The sequence below is a fragment of the Erinaceus europaeus genome, chromosome 17 (assembly GCF_950295315.1).
Source record: "Erinaceus europaeus chromosome 17, mEriEur2.1, whole genome shotgun sequence".
Classification (NCBI taxonomy): Eukaryota; Metazoa; Chordata; class Mammalia; order Eulipotyphla; family Erinaceidae; genus Erinaceus; species Erinaceus europaeus.
In genome coordinates, this window is record NC_080178.1 from 80,793,289 (window position 1) to 80,821,188 (window position 27,900).

At 39.0% G+C, this 27,900-nt stretch overlaps 1 protein-coding gene across 6 annotated transcripts in view; it reads left to right on the forward strand.

The window, feature by feature from the left end:
* SBF2 (SET binding factor 2) overlaps window positions 1-27,900 on the forward strand; it is a 277,867-nt gene that overhangs the window by 100,027 nt on the left and 149,940 nt on the right. For all 6 annotated transcript variants that reach the window (XM_060177188.1, XM_060177191.1, XM_060177192.1 and 3 more), the window contains 6 exons: window positions 328-450; window positions 1,322-1,432; window positions 3,786-3,891; window positions 20,706-20,838; window positions 23,123-23,231; window positions 25,433-25,546. In XM_060177188.1, the coding sequence (XP_060033171.1) occupies window positions 328-450; window positions 1,322-1,432; window positions 3,786-3,891; window positions 20,706-20,838; window positions 23,123-23,231; window positions 25,433-25,546 (696 nt within the window). The remainder of the gene's footprint in view (window positions 1-327; window positions 451-1,321; window positions 1,433-3,785; window positions 3,892-20,705; window positions 20,839-23,122; window positions 23,232-25,432; window positions 25,547-27,900) is intronic.

Sequence of the window (27,900 nt, forward strand, 5' to 3'; positions counted from 1 at the left end):
CCCCTCCTCTCTACATTTTTCTCTGTCCTATCCAACAACGACATCAATAACAAAAAAAAGGGCAAAAAAAGGGAAATAAGTAAATTAAAAAAATCAAAATAAAGTAGTATGCTATGCTTCATAATTTCTCTGCTTCCTTCCTTAGATTCTTCTTAAGTGTATTCTTTATTTTTAGCTTCAGTTTTGTACATTATATTACAATTTGTATTTTTAATTAATTTTGGGTATTGTAAATTTTATGAACATGGTAAATTTTATGAAAACATGTTACATGTCAACTGGAAACCCAGGAAGATTCTCTCTGTTGATTACTGACTCTTTTTATAGGGAACAAAGAAAGAAGCAGTGGAAGGTGAAGTGGAAGTTTCCAGTTTAATTCAGCCTGCTGAAGTGTTTGCTCCCAAAAGTCTAGTGTTGGTCTCCAGATTAGATTATCCAGAAATTTTTAGGGTAAAGAACTCATGGTTACTTTTATTGATTTGTATTACTGTGTAAATACTATCTTCTCAAATACCTTTTTTTTAAATATTTGAATCATATGTTAAGAGTTTTGTAAGAGAGTCAAAAGAGGGATTACTTGTCTTATTTCAGTTGTACTCTGTAGTGATCATGACGTTAAATGTTTTCTGAAATTATGGGTATTTTGAAAGAATTTTTACCTTAAAATTTCTTAAGGATTTGCCAAATTTTTACATTTGGGAAAATTTCCATTTGAGATTCGACCTAGTCTAGAAAAACTTAGTGTCAAGATTCACTGGCAATGCCTGCGTGTCCTGACAAAGACTGCTTTCAGAGTCACAGACTCAAGTCAACCCCAGGTTAGAAAGATTTGGTTTGCATTTCTATTTTACCATCTACTTTCTTCTCAACTTGTGATAGTCACATTGTTATCTTTATTTTGTTTTCCTTTGTAACAATTTATACACACTAAATGTTTCTTTAGAATGTTTCCTGAATTTATAAGAACCAATAAACAACATTAAGTTTTTATCTTGTTATTTGGAGCTTGGCAAAGCAAGTTGAGACAAAAATGGTTTTAAACCCTGGAAATTTGCTTAGAGTGGTTATCTGAGCACACACACCTGTTTTTGCAAATTATAGACTTCTGTTTCTTATGAACTTATTTCAAAACTCATTTAGAGCTTTATCTAGAAGAAAATTTAATAAACTTATTATTTGCTGCTTAGAATTTGTACTGTAGTCATTGTAGAATTTACTTGACAGGTTCAAAGAGAAATTTTCCTTAGATCACATGTCACATTAGTTTATTTTTAGAGTTTGTTTTCCCCATGAAGTAACTCCATGCGTCTTGCTCCTGCAGGCCTGCCTGGGGTTGATATATACTGTATATGTGGACAGTCTGAATGTCTCTTTGGAAAGTCTCGTCGCAAACCTGTGTGCATGCCTTGTTCCAGCAACAGGAGGGTCTCAGGTAAATGGAACTAAAAGGAAGATGAAGTAGGAGAGAACCAGTTCCTCTCTCCTTTCTTTGAGTAAATCTAATGCATAAGGAAAGGAAAGAATTAAAAAAAAATTAATTGTATTTCTAAAACGGAAACATTGATAAGACCTTAGGATAAGAGGGGTACAACTCCACACAATTCCCACCCCCAGAACTCTGTATCCTACCCCCTTTCTTGAAAGCTTTCCTATTCTTTATCCCTCTGGGAGTGTGGACCCTGAGTCATTATGGGGTGCAGAAGAGGCCATACCACCAAAGCTTCCTTCAGTATGCCGGGGAGCCAGGCTCAAGCCTGTGTCACACACATGACAAAGCATCACACTATTTAAGTAAGCATTTTGCCAATCCGAGGGTTAAGTTTTTGGGTTTTTTTAAAGAGAATCTTAATTTTTAAAGCATTGTCTCTATGGTTTGCCTTCTAGAAATCCTAGAATTCATTCTTTTTTAAGCAGTGTGGTGAATTTGAACACAAGGTTCACCACCACATAGCTTAATTAGAAGTCATATTTTGTGTAATGTGCACTATGAATTTTCTTTGAGTGTACACATTATCATGCACAAAGACCCAGGTTTGAGCCCGACTTCCCACCTGCAAGGGAGAAGCTTTACGAGTGGTGAAGCATTTCCTCAGGTGTCTATCTTTCTCTCTCCCCTCCCCGTCCCCATATCAGTTTCTGTCTGTCCTATCAAATAAAAATAAGAAAGAGAGGAAGAAAGGGCTGCTGGGAGTTGTGGATTCATAGCACCGGTACTGAGCCCCAGCAGTAACCCTGGTGGCAATTAAAAAAATGAACAATACTTGCGGAATGATTAAAAATTAGGAGAGAAAAAAAAAAAATTAGGAGATAGCATTAAGAAAACATCCAGGGGCTGGATGGTGGTACGTTCTGTTGAGCACACACACGTTACAGTGCTCAAGGAACTGTGTTCAAGCCCCCAATCCCCACCTGCAGTGGGGAATGTTTCATGAGCTGTGAAGTAATGCTGCAGGTGTCTCTCTTCCTTTCCTTCTCTCCCCTTTCCCCCCTCTCCCCCCCAGATTCCATTTCAGTTTCTTCATCTCTACCCAGTAAATAAACAAAATAAAAAATTTAAATATCGAAGACAGTTCTCTCACACTGTAACTGTTGAGGGTCACTTTGCACAGTTCCCTAGGTAATGCATTTTATATGTGGTTCTAAAACCATTTGTGTGTACTTCATATAGTTGCAATAGAATGGAGACTTAAGCTTTGAAGGAATGTGGCTTATCATTCCAGTTTGTTGCCTGTAATGATAACAACATTATCATTCTTCTGTCTTCCTCTATCATTAGTTTGTTGGAAAGTATAATACACAGCTGCAAATTTCCCAAGGGTTTTGTCATAGGTTGATCCTAAAATGAAAAGATTAAACTATATTACAGAAGGATTGCTTCCTCAGAGTGGCTACTTGTTTCTCATCTTCCAATTTTTATATTTGTTTCAGAATGAAGACAATGAAACTTTAGCTACTACGACTTGATTTTTCTAGGACGCCATCATTTTTAAAAGGACAATCCTCTGTCTATGCTCTCAAATGGATTATTGATAACTTATTTTCTGTATTCTTAAATACAATTGGGGGACAGTATAATTCCCTAAACATTGCTTTGTCCTCAACCTTGCAAAGATAAACTTATGAAACTGGTATTCACCGCCTGTGAAGCGACCCCCCTGCAGGTGGGGAGCCAGGGGCTCGAACTGGGATCCTTATGCTGGTCCTGCATTTTGTGCCACGTGCACTTAACCCGCTGCGCTACCGCCGGACTCCCAGTAGAATTATTTTGCTGAACTTCATTATAACAAATTTTTGTGTTGACTTTATTATACTTACTTGGTTTTTTAGAAACTTTATTGTGGCTCCTAGTTATTAAGTTCTATATACGGCTCCCATTATGTTTCTCCATATTTTATTAAGATTTAATTTGCCTGTAAATGTTGACTTTAACACTTAATTATTTTTAGGTTAAGTATGATTGTCAGTGATTTCTGTATTTTAATGTTATTTTTTTATTTTTTATTTTTTTTGCTTTAAGTTACTGACTTATACCATATTCACTTGGGCACAAAGTAACTTGAATACTTTGAGCTACTTGTCCTTTACATAGATAATTGGATCTCAGATAATCATGTGTTCTAAATTTGAACTCTGAAGGGATATTTTATCTAATGTTTGAAAAGTTATGAAATTAATGTCCCCAAAACTAAAGTATTTTTTAAATCACTAAGAAAAAGAAATAATTGTTTATGTTTCTGTGTGTTCCCCTTCTCCCCCACCCCAATTCCCCCCAAAAATCCCTGCAGAAGCTGTTTTCATTGGGCGCAGGAGATAGACAGCTGATCCAGACTCCTTTGCATGATAGCCTTCCTGTCACAGGCACTAGTGTTGCTCTCCTGTTCCAGCAGCTAGGTATGTATTTTCTGTATTTTCAGTGTTCTCTTGTAGAAATTCACAAGGAATAAAATTTATTTTGTGCTCACATTGCTCAACATCACTCCAGAAAATAAAGAGGAAACAATTACATAAAATATATAACTTTGTGGCTCTAGTTATACTATTATTTTTCTTTTTAAAATCATAGTGACTATGATGAATTTGGAGAAAGGCCCTACAAATGTACAAGAAGATATTTGTAAATCACAAACCTGAATGGGCTAATATTCAAAATATATGAAGAACTCATACAGCTTAACAAGAACAAAATATCCTGACTTAAATATTGGCAGCAGTAACAGGGAGGTAGCGTAACTGCGTGAGCATAGGGCTTGTGTGCCTGAGATTCTGGGTTCATTCCCTAGCAATAAAAAACAATAAAAAAAAAAAGGGCAACAAAAAGGGAATAATAAGTAATTTAAAAAATATTTCTTCCCTTTTGTTGCCCTTGCTGTTTTACTGTTGTAGTTATTATTGTTGTTGTTATAGATGGCGTCGTTGTTGGATAGGACAGAGAGAAATGGAGAGAGGAGGGGAAGACAGAGAGGGGGAGAGAAAGACAGACACCTGCAGACCTGCTTCACCGCCTGTGAAGCGACTCCCCTGCAGGTGGGGAGCCGGGGGCTGGAACCCGGATCCTTATGCCGGTCCTTGTGCTTTGCGCCACCTGCACTTAACCCGCTGCGCTACAGCCCCAACACCCATAAATAAATATGTTTTAAAAAATGGCCTCCAGGAGCAGTGGATTTGTAGTGCAGGTACCAAGCCCCAGCGATAACCCTGGAGGAAAAAAATGTTGATTGCTCCTTATGATGAGGGCAAGACAAATCAAAACAGTGAGCTATCAAGAGCTAAAAAAAAAAAAAAAACCCAGTGCACATCAACAGAGGACTGGATAAGATGTAATATGCAGTATACATTGTAACATACAATATATAAAGGCATATCCCAATACAGTGCTATGCTGCTTTTACAAAAATATGAAATTCTGCTATTTGCATCAATAGGGGAAATTTTGCCTGGAAGTCAGATGGATAAAGACAAATACTGGTGATTTCAGTGTGTCCTGGAACCCACCTCTCCAGAGCTCTGGCCCACTAGGGAAAGGTACAAGCAGGCTGGGTTACGGATCGACCTGCTGTGTTCATGTCCATTGGAGAAACAATTACAGAAGCCAGAACTTCTACTTTCTGCACCCCCAAAAAATCTTGATCCACACTCCCAGTGAGGGAAAAGTGATAAGAGGAAAAGAGGGCTCTGAACTCCAGCCCTGTGAGGACCCAGAGAGAGAGGAGGAAAAGGAGAGGGACATTTGGATGTAGTAATGGTGTCGTGAGCAGCTTTGAGGGGAAGAGAGGACGGGACCTGGAAGAAATTATGTACAAATATAGACAGATAGTGGTAGAGCTGATGGTTAACCCATGTCTGCAAAGTTGGGAGGACTGCAGTGCTTTGCAATGGAGGAACGGCTGACATGTAATTTTGTAAATCAATATTAAATCACTAATAAAAGCTTAAAGAAAAAACAAATACTGATGATTTTACTCATAAGAGATTCATAATGAAACAAAATAAATGAAGGAAATGAATTTTAAAAAACCCTTAACAAATTAGCAACTACCGGAAGGGAAGTCAACAGGGAAGCAGATAGACCAGATAACAAGGGCAATTACGGGGCTGGGCGGCAGTGCAGCGGGTTAAGCGCAGGTGGCGCAAAGCACAAGGACCGGCATAAGGATCCTGGTTCAAGCCCCCGGCTCCCCACCTGCAGGGGAGTCGCTTCACAGGCGGTGAAACAGGTCTGCAGGTGTCTGTCTGTCTCTCCCCCTCTCTGTCTTCCCCTCCTCTCTCCATTTCTCTCTGTCCTGTCCAACAATGACAACATCAATAACAACAATAATAACTACAACAGCAATGAAAAGACAGCAAGGGCAACAAAAGGGAAAATAAATAAAATTTTAAAAAGGGCAATTACGGGGTTGGGCTGTAGCGCAGCGGGTTAAGCGCAGGTGCCGCAAAGCGCAAGGACCGGCATAAGGATCCTGGTTCAAGCCCCCGGCTCCCCACCTGCAGGGGAGTCGCTTCACAGGCGGTGAAGCAGGTCTGCAGGTGTCTGTCTTTCTCTCTCCCTCTCTGTCTTCCCCTCCTCTCTCCATTTCTCTCTGTCCTATCCAACAACGACAACAATAATAGCTACAACAATAAAACAACAAGGGCAACAAAAGGGAATAAATAAATAAAAAATAAATATTTTAAAAAAAGGGCAATTACTTGCTGTTGAGTGAAATTAGAGTTGATTTGTGTTGATTAATAATGACATGTACCTGAAACCAATGTACTTTAATAAAATTTGTTGAATGAAAAATGATAATTATAGTTGATTGAAATTTAGCAAATAGTTTTAAATTCTTCAACTTGGAATAATATAAAAATATTACGTCAGAATATGATAAAGAATCAGTTTGTTGCCTTGTACAAGGATGTGTCTCTTTAACAATATTCTATCAGTAGGTAAAAAAAGAAATAATGCATTTTACATCTCACCGTGGACGAAGATCTGTTAGCATAAGATGAAACACAAACAGATAGTAGATGCCTCGCCTGGCCAAAGAAGGCCTCTAGTTTTACCTGAGGAATTAATCTTGATCAGTCTGATTACAGGATACAGCTAAAATAAGTACACCAAACTGCTCCCAAAAGAGTGTAGTTATTAAAACGCAGGCTCTCAGAAGCTCTTTTCTTAACAGATTTATCTGTTGAGGGAGAAAGAGAGAGAGGCCGGAGCATGACTCTGGCCTGTGTAATGCTGGGAATCGAATGAGCTCAGGGCCTCATGCTCAGAGACTCAGAGCTCTACAACTATGCCGCTCTCAGAAATCTTATCTGCCAAATATTCCTTATTGTTTAATACATAAATGATATGGAAGGGACATGGAAGAGAGGCCTCAAGATAAAAGAGATTTAAAAGATATCCCACCTTCGAATGTGACTGATGTGGTTTGTGTTACATGCCACCTTTGTTGTACCACCACATCCAAACAATTGGTTAAATATTTTGGGTCTCTGTCATGTGCTTTTGGATAAGCTTTCAATACACTAGATTGCCCTCCATGTACGGGGGACCTCGTTCAGTTAGCTGAAACTCTTAATGGGACAAAAATAAAGCACCATGCAAAGGAATTCTGCCTGCAGAATGTCTGGCGTTATACTGTAGTTGTTGCAAAGATCTCCAGACTAGTTTAAAATTTTGGATTTACTAAGCCTTTACAATTACAAGGACCAGTTCTTTTCAACAAATCTCACAACCGCATGTACATGTATACATAGTCATTCATATATATACGTATTATCTCATCTCTCTAGAACCTTAACTCCCAAGTTCACCCGATCATGCTACAGTGAAAAGTGAAGCAAGATTAACCAACCATGGTTTTGCTATGAGCACTGAAAAGTGGCGTCCGCACACACAACCCTCTCTGACTAGCTTTTATAAATAAAATCTTACTTGAATACTAGGAAAATATATATATATATATATATATATATATATATATATATATATATCCTACTTTTGGTAGGGTAAGACTGAACTATTCTGTCTAGGGGTATATATTTGACTGTTACAACTACCTACAAAGGTATTTACTGTCGACTATAACATTAATCCCCCAAGAAAGGAAAAAAAAACTACCTACAAAGAAACATCAGTAAAATATGACAATAGTAAGGTAAACTAAGGGCACATGGGATAGGCTGCTGGGCTTACCAGCAAATCTCTTGATTTACATGCTTTAAGCTACACATTTGATTTCTATGACTGCTACATCTGTGTTTTATCTTACAAAAATCACCTTTAAAGTTTTGTCTGTTTAGCCCCTATGTCTTAAAAAAAAAAAAACCTTAAAAACAACTTAAAAAAACTTAAAAAAAAAAACTTTAAAAAACTTTAAAAAAAACTTAAAAAACCTTAAAAAAACTTTTAAAAAAACTGCAATTCTTGAACAAATTAGAGATGCTATTCTTTTCAGATAACAAAAAAAATGTAGAGGACTAAAAATGTAAATGTAAAAAATGTAGGACTAACTGATTTCATAGTTGTCTCCAGGAATGATGATGGAAATTGTCCTGTATGCTCCCCCGGCTTATTAATTAGGTGATTTCCCTTACTAGAATAGGCTTCAAGAGCTGCCATTTCTTAATTGCTGTGTCCTCTTAGCACCTTCAGTACAGATGACTTCAGTGTTTATTGAATAAATGGATGACTAGCCATTACAAAAATAGCCATCAGATCTCATGAGAAGATGTTGTATGTATACATAATTTACCAAAACATATGATACATCATTTGAAAATTATATTTCATTATTTTCCTCTGTAGTATTTTGAGCTTAATTATCTTGTGGCTACCAGATAAAATTTTACTTTTTTTAAGGTAAAGAGTAAGAAAAAGATAAGAAAGAAAAAGATGCCTCAAAAATAGCCCTTCACACAGAGTTGAGTTTCCATTGTTGATGATTCTGTCTACAGATATGTCATTCATTTTGGTTGGAATGTTATTGAAAGCCAGTATTACCAGATTTCACTACTTGAGTTGGGGACGGAGTGGAAGTGGCGATATTTTCAAAGCACAGACAGGAAGCAGATAAGACTATAATACTCTTTGTAGCCTTGAATAGGTTTCCTGTGAGAGGTCTAAATGTAATGATAGCATTTCCTTGGTTCTTCTCTCCAGGGAGTGTTGCAATAATGAATTTGCTTTTCACAATTTGAAAAGTTTCTGTGTTTGTCTGAAGTAGTTACATGGAATTCTGCCTTCATTCACCTCACTCTTACAATATCTTGCTAATCAATTTCATTTCTTGCCATGTTTTTTGTTTGTTTTTTTCTTATTGCAACTATTGTGAAGTATTTTTGTTTACTTGAATATTTGTTTTAGAGTGCAACAATTTATAGTGTTATTGTTTATGTTTAGAAAATGTTTAGTAAAGAAAATTCTATAAGGCCAATATCCTTGAATTTTCACCTGCATGTTCAATAGCTACAGGATATTGGTCTTATAGAATTTTCTTTACTAAACATTTTCTAAAAGTTTTATTTTATCTATTTACTTAACAAGTTGGACAAACACGGGCTCCTCTTCATCAAATGCATTTGGCAGAGTTTGCTCTACCTACTGCGCCGCCTTCCATAGAGTTGGCGATTGACCCGCTAAACCACCTTCCAGATTTCAATTAAAAATTCCCCCAGGATTATAGACTTACATGATGTTGTGTCATCAGCTATTATCAGTTTCCATAGTTGAACAGTAGTAGACTTTTATCATGTTTTTTAAATTTTTTAATATTTATTTACTCATTCACTTTTGTTGCCCTTGTTTTATTGTTGTAGTTATTATTGTTATTGATGTTGTCATTGTTGGATAGGACAGAGAGAAATGGAGAGAGGAGGGGAAGACAGGGAGGGGGAGAGAAAGACAGACACCTGCAGACCTGCTTCACCGCCTGTGAAGCGACTCCCCTGCGGGTGGGGAGCCGGGGGCTCGAACCGGGATCCTCATACCGGTCCTTGTGCTTTGCGCCAAGTGTGCTTAACCCGCTGCACTACTGCCTGACCACCTTATCATATGTTTTTATACTCAACCTCTGCTTTACTGAGATAGTATTGAGATCTAAGTTTAAGGCTTACAACATGGTGATTTGATGAACATATCTATTATTATTATTATATCAATTCATTATTTATTGGATAGTGACAGCCAGAAATCCAAGAGGGAAGGGAGACACAGACAGAGAGACTCCTGCAACCCTGCAGCACTATTTCACCACTCACAAAGCTTTCCTCTTGCAGGTGGGGATGGGGGCTTGAGCACTGTTACATGCACACGTATGTTAAGAGATTACCACCATGGGCTAGTTATCCATCTTCTGACATCACTACTTTCTTGTGTACTGATGATATTTTAACCACTTGTGAGTATATAATACAGTTTATTCAGCTCCAGCTTATGGTGGTGCAGGGGATTGAACCTGGGACTTTGGAGCCTCAGGCATGAGAGTCTGTTTGCATATCCATTATGCTGTCTACCCTCCATCCCTATACAGTATTGTTAATTATAGTCACCAAGTTCCCAGAACTTACTTATCTTGTACCTAAAATTTGTTATCTTTTATTATTATAATTTAATTTAATTTTAATTATTTATTTTGGATAGAGACAGCCAGAAATCGAGAGGGATTTCTGTGTGCCCAGAAGAAACCCACTTGTTGATCATAGTGTGCTTGTTCATTGTCTGTTCAGTTGGATGGGGGAGAGAGGGAGAGAGATAGAGAGACACTGCAGGGCCACTTAGCCACTCGTAAAACTTCCCCCCTGCAGGTGGGGACCGGGGACTTGAACCAGGGTCCTTGTTCTGTAATGTGTGCACCACCACCCAGCCCCTTTCACACCTAAAAGTTGTACCTTTTAACCGACGTCTCATTTTCCTCACTCCTCAGCCCTTGGGACTGTCCTGCTACAGTCGCCACAGGTTCACATGGATCACATCTGCACCACGAGCACTGGGTTGGAGCCTATAGCTAAGTGTGCCGTGGTCTGTGCAGCCTGTGTGTGAGTGATTCCACGTCAAGACCTCCACACAGCAGTGAGATTGCCGCCCGCCCGTGTGCTTTTCAGAGCGCACTTCCCTTTGTGAATGATGAGCACCTGGCACTTCATTTGTGTCAGCTGGCTTTTATAGCTTTCTGGGGTGAGACCAGGGAACATCAGTATTTCTCTGTTTGACTGATCCGACTTACTTGGCGTAATGTCTTCAAAATCTTTGTTTTCACAGAAGACAAGATTTCTTTTGAGTTTTGAATATCAATCTCCTTTCAGACAGGTGGCTTATAGACACATATTTTTTCAATTCTCATTGGTTTCCTTCCCATTTTCTTGGTGGCTTTTTATTTTCTGTACACCTTTTTAGTTTGATGCAATCTCATTTTTTTATATTGCTTGTATTTCTCTTGTATATTCAGAAGTCACTATTAAATCAGTGTTACGGAGCATTTTCCCTTTTTTAGTTTTGGTTCAATATTTGTCTTTAATTCATTACAAGTGTGAGAGAGGTGGGGGAGGGAAGAGAGGGAGAGAGAGAGGCAGAGAGAGATGGAGAGAGAGAGAGATGGAGAGAGAGAGAGAGAGAGAGAGAGACGGAGAGAGAGAGAGAGAGGCGTTGGGGAAGGAGAGGGAGAGGGAGGCGGGAGAGATGCATGACAGGGATCCAGGTTTGTTCTTTTGAATTGTAGATACTCAGTTTTCCCAGCTGCATTTATAAAGGAGATCATTCTCCTCACCATATATTCTTGATTTTTAAAGTCAGTTTATCAGTTGACCACATATGTGAGTTTATTTCTATGAATTCACTTCTTACGTGTTGACTTGTGTGTACAATTTATGTAAATATAAAACTATTTTGGTCACTCTATAGTGTTGTAATCTAGTTTGAAACTAGGTCATGTGATGTATTCACTTTTCTTTCTTATGTTTGCTTTGTCTATTTAAGATCTTTTGTGAAGTTTTCTGTTTTTATCAACAATGTCATTGGAACTTTGATGGAGATTATTAAATGTTTAGATGACTTAGTGTGGAGTATTTATGCAATTCATTGGCTTTCTATACAACAATTTTTTTTTCTAATATTTATTTTTATTTATTTATTCCCTTTTGTTGCCCTTGTTGTTTTATTGTTGTAGTTATTATTGTTGTCATTGTTGTTGGATAGGACAGAGAGAAATGGAGAGAGGAGGGGAAGACAGAGAGGGGGAGAGAAAGACAGACACCTACAGACCTGCTTCACCACCTGTGAAGCGACTCCCCTGCAGGTGGGGAGCCGGGGGCTCGAACTAGGATCCTTACGCCGGTCCTTGTGCTTAGCGCCACCTGCACTTAACCCGCTGCGCTACCGCCCGACTCCCTCTATACAAATTTTTTTTAATGAATGAACTCAGAATTCTCTATATGTAGGATCAGATGTACAGTGACAGTTTGACCGATTTATTATTTGGATGCTCTTTGTTTTTCTTCCCTGATTGTTATGGCCAGGACTTCCACTACTGTACTGAGCAAGAGTGGGCACCCATGTCTTGTTCCTGGCCTCAACAGGTAGGCTTTCAAAACCTTCCACTGTTGGCATGGTGCTAGCTCTGCTCTTCTCATAGGTGCCTTTTATGTTGAGCTGTGTTTCTGATTTTAGAGTTTCTTATTAAAGGATGTTGAATTTTGTTAAGTACTTTTCTATGTCTATGAAATGAACATATAAAATTGTAATTTGGTGGGAGTCAGGTGGTTGCGCTGTGGGTTAAGTACACGTGGCACAAAGCACAAGGACCGGTATAAGTATCCCAGTTCGAGCCCCCGGCTCCCTACCTGCAGGGGAGTCGCTACACGAGCGGTGAAGCAGGTCTGCAGGTGTCTGTCTTTCTCTCCCCCTCTCTGTCTTCCCCTCCTCTCTCCATTTCTCTCTGTCCTATCAAACAACAACGACATCAATAACAATAATAACTACAACAATAAAAAACAAGGGCAACAAAAGGGAAAAATAAATAAATATAAAAAAATTTAAAAAATTGTAATTTGCTATGTCATACTGATTGACGTGCAGTTGTCAAACCGTCGTGTGTGCCCAGAAGAAACCCCGCTTGCTGGTCGCATTGTGTCTGCTCATTGTATGTTCAGTTGGACGGCATTTTATGAGAGTCTTTGCATTGTTTTCCACTAGAGGTTTGGTCTGTCGTTTTCTTTTATTATGGTGTCCTTTCCTGACTGGTTGCAGGGTAATGTTGACTCCATAAAATTTGTTTGGGTTTCTTTTTCTTCAGCATTTTGAAAGAGCTTGAGAAGGATTGTTGTTAAATTTTCTTTTGAACTTTTATTTTTACAATTCACTAGTAAAACTTTTTCCTAATTTTTTTTTTCTGGATGGCTTCAATGTTTCCCTCTCCTACTCACTATTGGTCTGTTCAGATTTCCTCTTTATTTCATGATACAATCTTGGTGTAAATGTATGTGCATACTTTTTATTAGCTAAATAATAAACATAAAATTTTAAACTTGTCAAAATTGCTAACATGTTTTTTCTCTAGTTTACCTTAAAACATTCTTAAAATCTTGAGTATGGTAATTTCTGATTTTAAATATTTTAATGGAAAACTTGGCATTTCCTCTTTGTTTTATCTCTGTAAAAAGCTTCTCTGTAGTGCTGTGTACTCATTCTTCAAGTGATATGAACTTTTTAAATAAAAACATTAAAAATTAATGTAGCACTGAAATAGAAAGGTACAGAAATGCTAGAAACAGAATGAATGCTTAGGACGGACAACATTGTTCTCTGACACCATTAAGAGGGTTTGTTGTTGTTGTTGATGCCAGGACTTTGTGCATGAGGCTATTTCAACGTCAGACCAAGTTTCTATTTTTTTATATTTATTTTATTTATTTATTCCCTTTTGTTGCCCTTGTTGTTTTATTGTTGTAGTTATTATTGTTGTTGTCGTTGTTAGATATGACAGAGAGAAATGGAGAGAGGAGGGGAAGACAGAGAGGAGGAGAGAAAGACAGACACCTGCAGACCTGCTTCACCGCCTGTGAAGCGACTCCCCTGCAGGTGGGGAGCTGGGGTTCGAACCGGGATCCTTATGCCGGTCCTTGTGCTTTGCGCCACCTGCGCTTAACCCGCTGCGCTACAGCCCGACTCCCTCCAAGTTTCTGTTTTTATTTTAGATTCTGTAGAAAGAGACAGGAAGAGAAAGAGATGCCACAGCCCAGAGCTTCCCCCAGTACCATGAGGTGCCCTGGTGCCGGCAACCCCAGTCATGTGCGTGGCCAGGCGCATGGCCTACTGAGTGAGCTGACCCACAGTCCTTGACTAGTAAAGCGGTGAGCTGCGTTGCTAACGCGTGCTGTAGATTAATGTCTGTCCTTTCCATTTATATGTCGGGTCTTACAGTAGGACAAGGGATGTAAAGAATCAAGATTCTCAGTTCAAATACACCTTTAGCTTAGTGTAGAAACACGTTTTTAAATTCTTACAGAAAATTAGTATAGTAGTACAGATGCCAAGGTCTGTTTGTTTGGCTAGGTGTGTGTGTGTGTGTGGAGCCAAGTCCTCTGCACATGCTGCCCACCACTCCAGACCACTCTCCCATTCAGAGGGGCATCAAGAGCTAAGCCTTCGACACTAGCAAATGAAATGAGAGCGAGCGGTTTTTCAAGCAGTGGCAGGAATATAAGCAAGTAGTAGGTGGTCACTACAGTGTTTTGAGTTGTAAGAAGCAATTGAAAGTAATCAGCAAATTTATTGCTTTTCCTTTTAAAAGATTAAATATGAATGCTAACCTTACAAAGGAAGCTTTTTTTTTTTTTTGCCTCCAGGGTTATCGCTGGGTTCCGTGCCTGCACCATGAATTCACTGTTCCTGGAGGCTCTTTTTTGTTGCCCTTGTTGTTATTGCTGTTATTGTTGTTGTTGCATAGGACAGAGAGAAATTGAGAGTGGAAGGGAAGACAGAGAGGGAGAGAGGAAAGTGGACACCTGCAGACCTGCTTCACCGCTTGTGAAGTGACCCCCTGCAGGTGGGGAGCTGGGGGTGCAAACCAGGATCCTTACACTGGTCCATTGTGCTTCATCTGGTATACTACCACCTGGCCCCCCAAAGAAAACTCAGTCGGTAAGGAGAGACAGAGAGACACCTGCAGCCCTGCTTCAACACTCGCAGAGCTTCCCTCCTGCAGGTGGGGGCCAAGGGGCTTGAACCCAGGTCCTTGCACATTGTGACATGTGCACTCAACCAGGTCAGCCACCACCTGGCCCCAAGTAAACTGTTTTTAAAATATATAAGATTTATAGTCATAAACCAATTGAATCATTGTTGGCTTAACTTGCTAGAATTATACATTATTAAAATATGAGGAAAGTTTCAGAAAATGCTATTCAGTGTATCTTAATATACTTTTATTTATTTAGGATAGGGACAGAGAAATTGAGAGGGAAGATCTGAAGATTGAGTGGTGGGGGAGGGAGAGAAAGAGACTTCATCACTGTTTCACTGCTCATGAAGCTTTCCCCCGTATGGGAGGACTAGGGGCTTGAACCCAGGATCGTCAGCACTGTATTGTATGCACTCAGCCAGGTGCACCACTGTCCGGCCTGTCAGCGCTATCTTCAGCTTTTTCTGTCAGTAGTTCTTAAATGCTACTTATAGATAGCTCTGTTTTTAAATATTTTATTTATTTATTGGATAGAGGCAGACAGAAACAAGAGAGGACAGGAGACATGGTGTGGAGAAAGACACCTGCAGCACTGCTTCCCTGCTCGTGAAGCTCCCCTTCTGCAGGTGGAAACGGCCTTGAACCTTGGTCTGTAAGCTTGGTGGCAAGCGCTTAACCAGGTGCACCAAAGCCGGCTTCCCTAGTAGCTGTCTCTGTCTTTGTGTTGAGTCCTAGGTAATGACAATTCTGTTATCCTTCGATGTCACAAGCTGTTACTGCCCAGTATTTTATTTTGTAATTCTAACACTTTAGAGGTGAATATTCTGGGAATGTGTCTGCTCAGTACTTAAATATACATGTGAATGGTGGCAGGTCTCATGCTTTTCTGTTCACTGTAGCACTTTCTACACATCTCTCCTCTGCTTCAGCTGCTTACAGCCTGCGTCTTCTTTGAGGATTGTTTGAGCAGACACGCGCCAGGTTTCTTTATATCTGCCACCAGCTGAGCAATTTCTTTATATTTCAACAGTTTAGATTTAGTGTAGATTTAATTGGGAATGGAGAGAAAAGAAGAAGATTTTTTTTTCTTTTTTTTGCCGCAGGGTTATTGCTGGGGCTCAGTGCCTGCATTACGAATCCACTGCTCCTGGAGGCCATTTTTTCCCCTCTTGTTGCCCTTGTTATTTATCGTTGTTGTTGTTGTTCTTATTGCTGTCATTGTTACTGGATAGGGCAAAGAGAAATCAAGAGAGGAGGAGAAGACAGGGGAGGAGAAAGACACACACCTGCAGACCTGCTTCACCGCCTGTGCAGCGACCCCCCTGCAGGTGGGGAGCCGGGGGCCTGGAACTGACGCACCGGTCCTTGTGCTTTGCGCCACGTGCGCCTAACCCGCTGTGCTCCTGCCCGCCCCCCAGGAAGAAGTTTTAATTATGAGTTCTGTGGCGTTTACTGCCTCTTTATTCTTTGCTTCAATTCTCCAGTTGCTCAATATTATTCTTCCCTTTGTTTGTTACTTAACTCCCAATACTATTTTACTTCCTGTCTGTTAAATTTGGACGTTAAAATAATTTTAAAATCATGGTTAACTGTAGTGGACAGGTCTTTTGGAGTTGAAATAATCTGATGCATTAACATAGACCCAAATAACTATTATAGTATCAAACAAGGAAGAAACTATGCTATACATTTTTACACTATTTTCATTAAGCTGGTCTTCTATTGAGTTATTTTGAGATAATTGTAATGTTAGACTTGAATTCTTTGTGGTCAAACTTACTTGTATTTGACTTCCTACATTGAAAAATTACGACATTGCTTAACTGTACTCACATGTGCTTGAAGTGTATTTAATTCTTGCCACCCTCAAGGAAATAAGCTGTGTTTATATGCTGGCCCAATTTTGTTACAACTCACAGGTAGCTCTTACTTAAAATATCCATTTAAATGTATTTAGGAATAACATACTGAATTTGTAGCAGACATCAACCACTAGTTTGTGCAATAGCTAGCAAAGTACACTGTATAAGCTACATAAAGTCTTTACTAGTGTGTGAAGGTAGGGCTCTTGCCTTCAGTGCTGTGTCCCTGGAGCCTGCCTGCACGCATGGCACTCACTGGTGAGGTAAGCGAGAAGTCGCCCTTTTTGTGACTTGGATAGACCATGATCATTCTGCTGGGGGGTTTCCTGTTAGTAGAACACCTTTTAAGTCTGGGCTTTCCTCCCCTAACTCATCTGGGGTAGAGGGTTGTCGGCACATAGGTGCAGCCTCTCATTTCCCCGTGATACTATGTTGTTTTCTTCACTATGGATTGACCAGAGAGAATGATACTAAATGGAAGATTTTTCTTAACTGTTTCTTGTCTTGAAACCATGACTTTTGATTTTTTTAATTTGTTCATTTGAAAGCTAAGAGAATGATAGTGCAATATATCATTTTTATTCAGAGATGGCTAGGGTTCTGGAGGAAAGTTATTAGTGTTTCCCCCCCCCCCCAAACGGAAAACAAACACATTTGTTACTGTTTGATGTTATGCATTTTAAAACTTTAACTCCTAAAGAAAAGTTAGGGATCAGGAAGCAATTTTTCAGCATGTTTTGCTATTTGGATAATCAACAGGATGTGTATGCACTGTTGTAGCAAAATCTGTAGAAATTATCAGCGGAATGTTTGTTTTTCATATTGTCTCCTCTACTGTTATTTGTGCAACTTGGATAGACATTAGCTACCAAACCAGGAAACAGTTCAAGGTTATGTAGAAAACTGGCTGACTTTTTGTTCAAAGAAACAGAATTTCTAAGTAACTATGTACCTATGAACATAGCAGTAAGCATTGCTAGTTAAGATGAAAAGTTTTGTGTAATTTAAAAAATAGCAGAACTTGCTAATTATAATTTTTAAATACTCTACTTAAGAACATAAAACTTAAATACTTCAATGAAGCCTGTCTAATTTGTATCATACTACATGATTTTTGGATAGTGAAATGTATGTCCTTTGAGCACTGGAATATTGCCTCTAATTTGTGTTAAAACTGAGTGTGTCCTGATTTCCTGTATAGCATCTTCTCCTTATCCATGCCATAGACTGACTTTTTTCACATAAGGTAGGATGGTGTCCTTTACAGCTGTATGCCTTCCTTTCTCACAGCTAATTTAATGCTACATAATACTAACTGTCCATTTTACTTTCTGACAGGTTATCAGAATGAATAGCAGAGGGCCTAGATAGAATTAGAGAGGGCAAAGTTCGATTCTAGTGTCTTCAGAAAATAGCCTTATCTTTGACTTGTAATACATAAATTCTTCATGCTCTAGGCCTTGGCTGAGTGTGGGTCTGTCAGTGTCTTTTGCTCCCTGCACTCACTGACTATTAAAATATAAATCTCAATTTTTAAACAAAAAAATGTTGCCAGATAATTTGCAGGTAACTTTTCTGTCCTTGTACTAGCTAAGCACCTTGTGGAGGTGCTGACTGCTATTTTCACCAGAGCCTTGGAGAGCTGTAGTGGGTGTTTTCCCCAGCTCACTCTAGTGATACAATCAAGTCACCACAATCTCTCTGAACAGCACATGTGCTCACACACTGACACTATTTTTAGCAGCTACTGCCCAGACCAGCTCTCTGGATTTCCTGGTTGAGTCCCAGGACTACGTTTAACAAATGACCAGTTGTGAATAGTTAATACTGCAAGTGCTTAGCACTGCTTTCTTTTCTGGACTTAGCAGAAAGTGAACAGGCAAAAACCAGCAATCTCTTGGTTTTCCCTTTCGAAGAGGATTCTGCTTTTCCAGCTGCTGCCAGAGGTTTTGGCTTCTCTTTAGCCTAGGTAGGTGCTGATAGCAGTCCTCACTTTACACACTGACAGATGCTGGCACACCCTCCACTGCTGGGAACTACTGAGAACAGATATTAGCCTCGGCAGTTGCAAATATTTGACAGTAATAAAAAAAAAAGTCACCTGGATTGGTGAAAGAAGTTCATTCCTCTCTTACAGATTCTATCTGCTAAGACTGAGAGAAAAGTTTTTTTTTTTTTTTTTTTTTTTTTTTTTTTTTGTCTAATGTGCAGAAACCAACACAAAGAAATAAGGGAATAACAAGAAAAGGTGAAACTCCACAAATGGGTTTATTTAAAATGGAGATAAACAGTTTTCCTTATTCAGAGCTCGTAACAGTGGTCAAAAAAAGTGTTCTTCAAGGCCAGAACAACATAGGCTAAACAGTGAGAATTTGAACAGGAAATAGAAAGTAAAAGAAGGTCCAAACAGACAAATAGGACATAATGACTGAGCTGAAAACTTCAGACTAGATAAAAAAGAAAAAAAGAACAAATGATGAATGAATTAGAAAGCAGCTTGTAGACACCTTTGAGTCCAGAGTATCAGAGGGAAAATTAATGTAAAGAGTGATGATGGCTTAAGGGACACCATCCAGAGTTGGCAGGAGGATTTAAGCACGGTGTGGTTGTGGCAACTGTGTGGAGTCGTACCCCTCTTACCCTATGTTTTTGTCAGTGTTTCCTTTTTATAAATAAAAATTACATAAAAATAAAATAAAGACTAACTAAAATTCTCCTCAAGCTGGGAAGAAAGTGGCCATATACAGATCCAGGAAGTCCAAAGAGAAACCGTCCCTTCTGGGGACACAGTGTAACTGAATCGCTCAAAGTTATGTGTGTGCCATCAGGATTAGCACTGGGGCTTAGGGGCAGTCTGGTTTTGTCATGTCTGCTGCTGCTGCTTATTCTCCTCGTCCTCCCCTCCCCTCCCCTCCCTCACCCTCTCCCCCTTTTCACATCCTCTTCCTCCTCCACTGCCTCTTTTTTTTTTTTTTTTGCCTCCAGGATTGTCACTGGGGCTTGGTGCTGGCACTGCAAATCCACTCCTCCCGATGGCCATTTCCCCCCTCTTTTTTTTCTTTCCTTTCTAACACTAATAAGATTCAGAAAGTATTTTGCCTTGGGAGAGCCAATGGCTACTTTGTTTAGTGAATCTATGTAATTAGGTTTGAACAGATGTAAAAGTGGATTTAGTAGTAAAAAGAAAATAAATCATGTAATAGGACATGAGATTGCATGCTAGAGTTGTTGCTTAAAAACAGCACTGTATAAATTCCTACTACAGAGGGGATAAAAGGAGAGAAAAAGGATAAGTAGAAATCATTAAGTTGGGACAGTTACTGGGTTGTCAGAAAAGTCATGATGAATTTTTCATTGCAAAATGCGTCATAATTTTTCCAACAATCCAGTAGATTTGGAGTGTGAGTATTGTGTGAGTATAGGTATATGCATGATCATTCTTAAGTTTAAGTTCAAAGACAAAGGTCGTCAGACTGAATGTTTTAAATTTTTTAATGTTTTTATGTATTTATTTGGCACTGGGACTTCATGCCTGAGATATCCTGCCAGCCCAGGACACTTCCCACCCATACCCTACCCCCACCCCAATTTCCAATAGACAAGAGAGGGAAAGAAGAAGAAACAACTATAGCACTGTGACATCTTTCCACGATTCACACAATAGCCATGGCTGTTGCTCCATGTGGCGCTAGGATTCCGGCCTGGGTCCTCCCTTTACCATAGAGCTTTTCCCAGCCCTGGGTTTTTCGCTATTTAGAAGTAGAGAAGGGTTGAAACCATATGCTAGGAAGGGAAAAACGGCAAACCTCCAAAAACAATGCCGGTGTGATTATGCCATCAAACACATGAACCTTAGAGGAGAAAAATTATTAGGACAGTGTTGCCATATCAGATACAGATCTTAAAGATGAAGTTGAAAAGAAGCTATTGTGGCAAAAGAAGAAGAAGAAGCTGTTGTCAAACACTATTTGCAAATAACCGATATGTTCAATGAGTGTTACACCCACTTGAAGACTCACCTGAGTCTGAGAAAAGCTACCTCTAGACTGTATGGATTCTAGAGCTTAGCTAAGCCTTTCTCTTCCTCAGTCTCAAAGAGAACAACTCATTGCAGTATGCCATCTGAGTTTACGCTTGTTGTCAATACATATTCAATTAAGTGCATTTGCTCTTGTGATTTCAGGAATTCAAAATGTCCTCAGCCTCTTTTGTGCAGTTCTTACAGAAAATAAGGTTCTTTTCCATTCTGCGAGTTTCCAGAGACTTAGTGATGCTTGTAGAGCCTTGGAATCTTTAATGTTTCCTCTTAAATATAGGTGAGGTTTTTCACTTGCTATTTTTATTATTTAAAATAATGTATTACTTATTGTTGATCAGTTGGAATGTTACAGTGCAATCATTTGGAACGACCGTGTATATTTTACAAAGTTCTATTTTGAGAGTATGATTCTGATAGAAATCTAATGTGGAATTTTAACTCCTCCAAGTTTTCCATTACTGACTGTTAATTAATTTAGTGGAAAAACAATAAAATTAAATAGTGTTGTCAGACATTTAATTTTCTTTGAATATAGTTGATGAAAAAGATCTTAAGTTGCTGTCATTAAGAAATTGTCAGTAGTCTTAGTATTTATAGTAGTATGGTTCTGTTATATGAAAAAGAGCCCATAACTTTTTAAAAGATACCTGCTATTTATATATGTCAGTGTCTGGGATTTGCTTGCAGTAGAGAAGAGATTTACATATCCCTGCAGTGGTGATTGTCAGAGCTGTATTGGCTACATGAGACTTAAGTCTCTCCGTTTCTATTTTTTAGGATGTGTTAAATTTCCCCATAGTAAAAATAATGGAAACTAAAAAGTAATAACATAGTATTATAAGTGAAATATTTTATTCAAATAGTGTATTACTGTTTTATTATCAACTTGACGATCATAGCATCTAGGAAACTTAAGTTTATACAAAGATGAAAACATTAGACTGTCACCAGAGGGTTTTTTTTTTCTTTTTTTACATTAAAGATACTGAGAGAGAAGACCAGAGAGACAGAGACACCAGATCACCACTCCGCCCTTTGGTGTTATCTTGTGGCGTGCACTTTTGATGTCATGATAACCCAGCTCTGACACACACACACACACACACACACACACACACACACACACACACACACACACGGATATTTCTGTAAAAAGAGCTCACTGTTGGTGAGAAAGCAAGTTAGTACCACCTCTATGGGAAATGATATGGGCATTTCCACACACACACACAGTACTACCAGTAGAGCTAGCTCTCAGGCCCCATTAAAATATTTTCCAGATTTTACTAAAAATTAATTCAGATGTGCAGTTCTTTAATACAAACAGTGGGATTTGAATAATAGTTGTAGTTAGTAAATAAATATAGAGGGGGAAAAGCATCAAGGGCTCAGGGTTGCCTTCTGATGTCACATTTCTGTTTTTTTTTTTTTTCTTTTTTAATTTTTTCACTATTTTTATTTCTTGGATAGAGACAGCCAGAAATCAAGAGGGTGGGGGAGATAAAGAGACAGAGAGACACCTGCAACCCTGCTTTGCTACTTGCAAAACTTTCCCCCTGTAGGTGGGGACCAGGGTCTTAAACTTGGGTCCTTGCACATTGTGTGCTCAACCAGGTGCGCCACCACCTGGCCTGTTGATGTTACATTTCTGTATAAGAAAAAACGGTTTCTTTTTTTTAAAAAATATTTATTTATTTATTTATTTATTATCTTTTGTTGCCCTTGTTTTATTGTTGTCGTGGTTGCTGGATAGGACAGAGAGAATTGGAGAGAGGAGGGCTAGACAGAGGGGGAGAGAAAGACACCTGCAGACCTACTTCACCCAAGTGACTCCCCTGTAGGTGGGGAGCTGGGGGCTCGAACCCGGGTTCTTACACTGGTCCTTGCACTTTGCGCCACATGTGCTTAACCCACTGAGCTACCACCCAGTTCCCAAAAAAACAGTTTCAAGCAAGGTTAAAAAGAACAACTGGAGAGTTGGGTGGTAGCACAGAGGGTTAAGCTTACGAGGCGCAAAGCGCAGGGACCGGCGTAAGGATCCCGGTTCGAGCCCCCGGCTCCCCACCTGCAGGGGAGTCGCTTCACAGGCGGTGAAGCAGGTCTGCAGGTGTCTGTCTTTCTCTCCCCCTCTCTGTCTTCCCCTCCTCTCTCCATTTCTCTCTGTCCTATCCAACAATGACAACAACAATAATAACTACAACAATAAAAAAAATAACAAGGGCAACAAAAGGGAAAATAAATAAATGTTAAATGTTAAATCCAACAACAGTGACAATAATAACTACAACAATAAACCAACAAGGACAACAAAAGGGAATAAATAAATAAATAATTATTAAAAATAAAATATTTTAAGAAAACTAAAACTGCTGCTTTGTTTCATTTGCTGTTATTGCAGCTTGCATCTTTCACATGAAGTCTTTTCAATCTTTCAAAATTTACTGTAACAGCACTAATACTGATGATTTTTTAATTAACACAGCATGGAAATGAGTGAGCAGTGTGTTTCCCGTATAGAAACATAAACCTGTCTAACACGCGTTGTTTGTTTGTGTTTCCAGTTACCCTTATATCCCTATCCTCCCAGCTCAGCTACTGGAAGTTCTCAGTTCCCCAACACCTTTCATCATCGGAGTACATTCTGTCTTTAAAGCTGATGTTCATGAACTTGTAAGTATTCATCTGAGCACTGTCAATCACTAAAGACAGAATTCTATTATTTTGAGTCTTAAGAAATTTCAGTTAATTACGACTTTCATATTTGTTGCATTTCTAATAGGAAAAAAGTGCCATTAAAAATCTGAATAGGAATGAGTGAATAATGAAAATATATAAAATAAAAGTAACAACAAAGAAAAATCTGAATATCTTAGATTATTTAGATATGTTGAGAGTTATACAAAATTAATCCATTAATATTTTAATATCCCCATCTTGGATTTCCTGTCCTTCTGTATTCCTCCTATATGTGAAAAAGAAAGACAACATATCAACATTATACGTGTTTTGTTATTAGCACTTGAGTCATATTTTGAAATAGGCCTTCTGTTAATACTGAGTGACTCATAACTAAAAAGCAAAAACAATTTCCAGAGTGACAAATTCTTAGTGGGACATAGTTTGAATACCTCCAATTACTGTATTCTTTATACCATATGACTAGATACACCAATGAAGGGAGATCTTACTCTACTTTCAACCTGGTTCTGAAATAACGTCATTATTTGTGTTTACTCTAAACAAAAGTTCAACAAAATTGAATGCTCCAGAGAAGCCAGTACATCTAGGACCCTCAGGAGTTTAGAAACTAATCTGTGAGGCTGAAACCGTGATATTTTGTCATAACTACAGGGACATACTTAAGTGGCTGTTACAGCAAAGTAGGTTAAGATGATGATGCTGGTGATTGTGCCTTTAAAAGACTTAAGAATCAATGGGTGAATATGGAGATAAATTTCTTTTTTTCTTTTATATTTATTTATTTATTTATTTTCCCTTTTGTTGTCCTTGTTGGTTTTTATTGTTGTTATAGTTATTATTGTTATTGATGTTGTCATTGTTGGCTAGGACAGCTAGAAATGGAGAGAGGAGAGGAAGACAGAGAGGAGGAGAGAAAGACAGACACCTGCAGACCTGCTTCACTGCCTGTGAAGTGACTCCCCTGCAGGTGGGGAGCCGGGGGCTCGAACCGGGATCCTTAAGCCAGTCCTTGCACTTAACCCGCTGCGCTACTCCTGACCCCCAGAGATAAATTTATAAGAACTTACAGTTTTCAAGTAGTAGGGTTGCCCAATGATGATGGATGATTTTCTTTTGTGAAAAGTGTGTTCTTAAACATTCATCATGAATACAGTACAAAGAGTAAACTGTGACATTTTTAGGGAGATTGGAAAAAAATATCTGTGCTATAAAGTTTGCCTATAAGGCATTGAAACAAGATTTTATAATTCTTTTGTTTTCATTTTAAATATCAACAAAGGTTAAGTTCTGTGGTAGGCTATAATGTCATTACAATTGCAGTAAACTCACAAATTAATATCTAATTCCTATTAAACTTTGATAGTGTAACAAAAGCATGTTTAAATCAATACATTTGTTCTGTAAAAATCTACATATGCTAATTAGAGTTTTGAGATAATTGCTTCCAACTGAATATATTGTCTGTAAGGGTAGGCATACACCACATCAAAAAGTAAATTTCTTAGATTTGTAATGAACAAATTAGAATAATTCTTTATATTATCCACATCATGACTTCCACAATCTTGTCTGGTTTCTCTCGTGTTTCTTTTAAAATAAGCTTAAAATACTAAAACAGTCTCCTAAACACAGTCGTTTTTGCGTAGACCTCTTGCTTTGCTTAACTCTTGTAATGATTATTGTATGGCTGAGGACTGGTCAAATTGCTGCAGTAAAGCATTGGAAACGCAGTGCTTCAAGCAGAGTAGAGCTGTACTCCATACTCGGTGTATTCGGCTATGTCAAACCCATGGCCTGATTTAAAAGTTCAAACTCGTTTCCTTCTTGTATCATGAATGTAAGTTGCTCAGGCATTGCCATCATATTCACGCTCGAGGGTGGATACAGCCAGTCCCTATTTTCAGCCTGAGAGGGAAGGAGAGAAAACAGTGGAACACCTTCAATTTGGAAGGCACAGATGAGTGCACACCCCTCCCCGCATTTCATGGAAAACCGAATCTCACTGGAAACTGGGAACTCACCTGGCACCTGAGAAGCTCTGTACCCGGCTTCTGTCACTACAGGCAGCCAAGAGTCCTTTCATGCCCCTTCTCCCCCGGATTTAGTGGAGTCCAAATGATGTGCCTACTAACAGATCCGCTTTATTAACTAGAGATTGTTTTTGCCTCCAGCTAGACGTGATCATAGCAGATCTGGATGGAGGCACTATTAAAGTTCCTGAGTGCATTCACCTCTCTTCCCTCCCGGAGCCACTGCTGCACCAGACTCAAGCAGCGCTTTCTTTGGTATGGCTTTTTCTGTCCTTAGCAGTGTTTCCTTCTTTTAAATATAACCTGATAGTTGGAATTAGCATTTGTAATTACTGTTAAATACCTTCCGGTCTTCAACTATGAATTATTTACGTATGGTTTTTATTAGGCATTGGTGTATGACATCATATATGTTCAGGTGAATAGACACGTGTATCTATACTTGTAGGTACGGTGTTATGGTCACCACCCAAAATCTAGTGTTAGAAACAACCTAAGTGGCTGTCAAAAGATGGGTGAATAATACAAAGGAGTATTTGCTCTCCAGTCACTCTCTAGCTGAATAGCTTAAAAACACTCACTCAAGTAGTGCTTGATATGGAGACATAGCTGTGAAAATAGACAACTGCTTCAAAATTTGTGGTTTCACAAACATTTCCCATTATAAGCAAGTATCTGTTCCTATTTCTTTTTTAATTTATTTTTTTATTGTCACCAGGGTTATCGCTGGAACTCTGCCTGCACGACAAATTCACAGCTCCTAATGGCCTTTCCCCACCCCCCTTTTTTCCACTGACAGGACAGAGAGAAATTGAAAGGGGAGGGGGAGCTAGAGAGGAAGAAAGATAGACGCCTGCAAACCTGCTTTACCATTTGTGCAGCTTTGCACCTGCAGGTGGAGAACAAGGGCTGACACCTGGGTGCTTGCGCATGGTGAAGTGTGTCTGCTTAACCGAGTGAGCCGCCGTCCAGTCCTCGCTGGTGCCGTTTCTTCAGTCTCCTTATTGATATATCACTTCTGTTCCATAGATATGCTGCTTAACCGAGTGAGCCGCCGTCCAGTCCTCTCTGGCGCCGTTTCTTCAGTCTCCTTATTGATATATCACTTCTGTTCCATAGATACGCTGCTTAACCGAGTGAGCCGCCGTCCAGTCCTCTCTGGCGCCGTTTCTTCAGTCTCCTTAAATTACTGTGCTTTATTTTTGTTGACCATTCTAGTTTCCCATTCATCCATCATAAATTTGAACCTTAAAATTGCTGAATTGTGTCTCACTCAAGTCATTGCTAGAACTGAAGACTTCATAAGATTCCTCTTAATAATATTCTAATTTGAATTATCTAGCTGGGTAGATAGTGGGAGCTATCCAAGTGAAAATCTCCCAACACTAAAATGGGAACTTTATTTATTTATTTTTCTTGCTGACGTTTTAAAAAATGTGAACTTTAATAGGAACCCAGAAGCTTAAGATTAACAGCAGGGACTTTATCCTCAATTTTTTTTTTCTTCAAATTTATATTGGTTCTTATGTTGTTATATTGATGCTGATGGAATGGGAACATTTAAGGAAGGCTGACTCTTCCTACTGTAATTGGTTTCCAAGAACACTGTCTAAGACTCAGGATTCAGGCCGAAATTCTAGTCCACACTCTACCACATGACGTTACTAAGAAAATCATATTCCATCTTTATAAATATTTGCTTTCTGATCTTTGGCTGTAGGATAAAATATAGGAAATTGGATTACTGCTTCCTAAATCAAGGGACAGAGAAGATTTTAGTAGTGTATAGCAACCTTTTACATTTTAGTAATTACATATTTGTCATATGTTTATCTAAAATAGCATATAAGACTTATGATCTCACAGATATTATCTAAGAGAATACTAAATTTGAAGAATGAGTTGGAGCCAGGCGGTGGCGCAACGGGTTAAGCGCACATAGTACAAAGCCCAAGAAACTGCACAAGGATCCTGGTTCAAGTACCCAGCTCCCCACCTGTAGGGGGAACGCTTCACAAGCGGTTTGCAGGTCTGCAGACCTCTGTCTGTCTTCCCCTCCATTCTCAGTTTCTCTCTATCCCATCCAAAAAAATTAAAAAAAAAAAAAAGACCACAGGAGCAGTGGACTCATAGTGCAAGCACTGAGCCCCAACGATAACCTTGGAGGCAAAAAAAGAAAAAGTGGGGAGTCGGGCAGTAGCGCACTGGGTTCAGCTTATGTGGCACAAAGCACAAGGACCGGCGTAAGGATCCCGGTTCAAGACCCCGGCTCCCCACGTGCAGGGGAGTCACTTCACAGGCGGTGAAGCAGGTCTGCAGGTGTCTGTCTTTCTCTCCCCCTCTCTGTCTTCCCCTCCTCTCTCCATTTCTCTGTGTCCTAACAATGAACGACATCAATAACAACAACAATAATAACTACTACAATGATAAGACAAGGGCAACAAAAGGGAAAATAATATAAAAAACAGTGAGTTGATTTAAAGACAGTTTAAAAAAGAAATTTTTAACTTGAATTTGTTTCTTATTCCTGGTGTTCTTTTTTTTTAAATATTATTTATTTGATGGAGACAAATTGAGAGAGAGAAGAGGAAGCAGAGAGACAGAGAGAC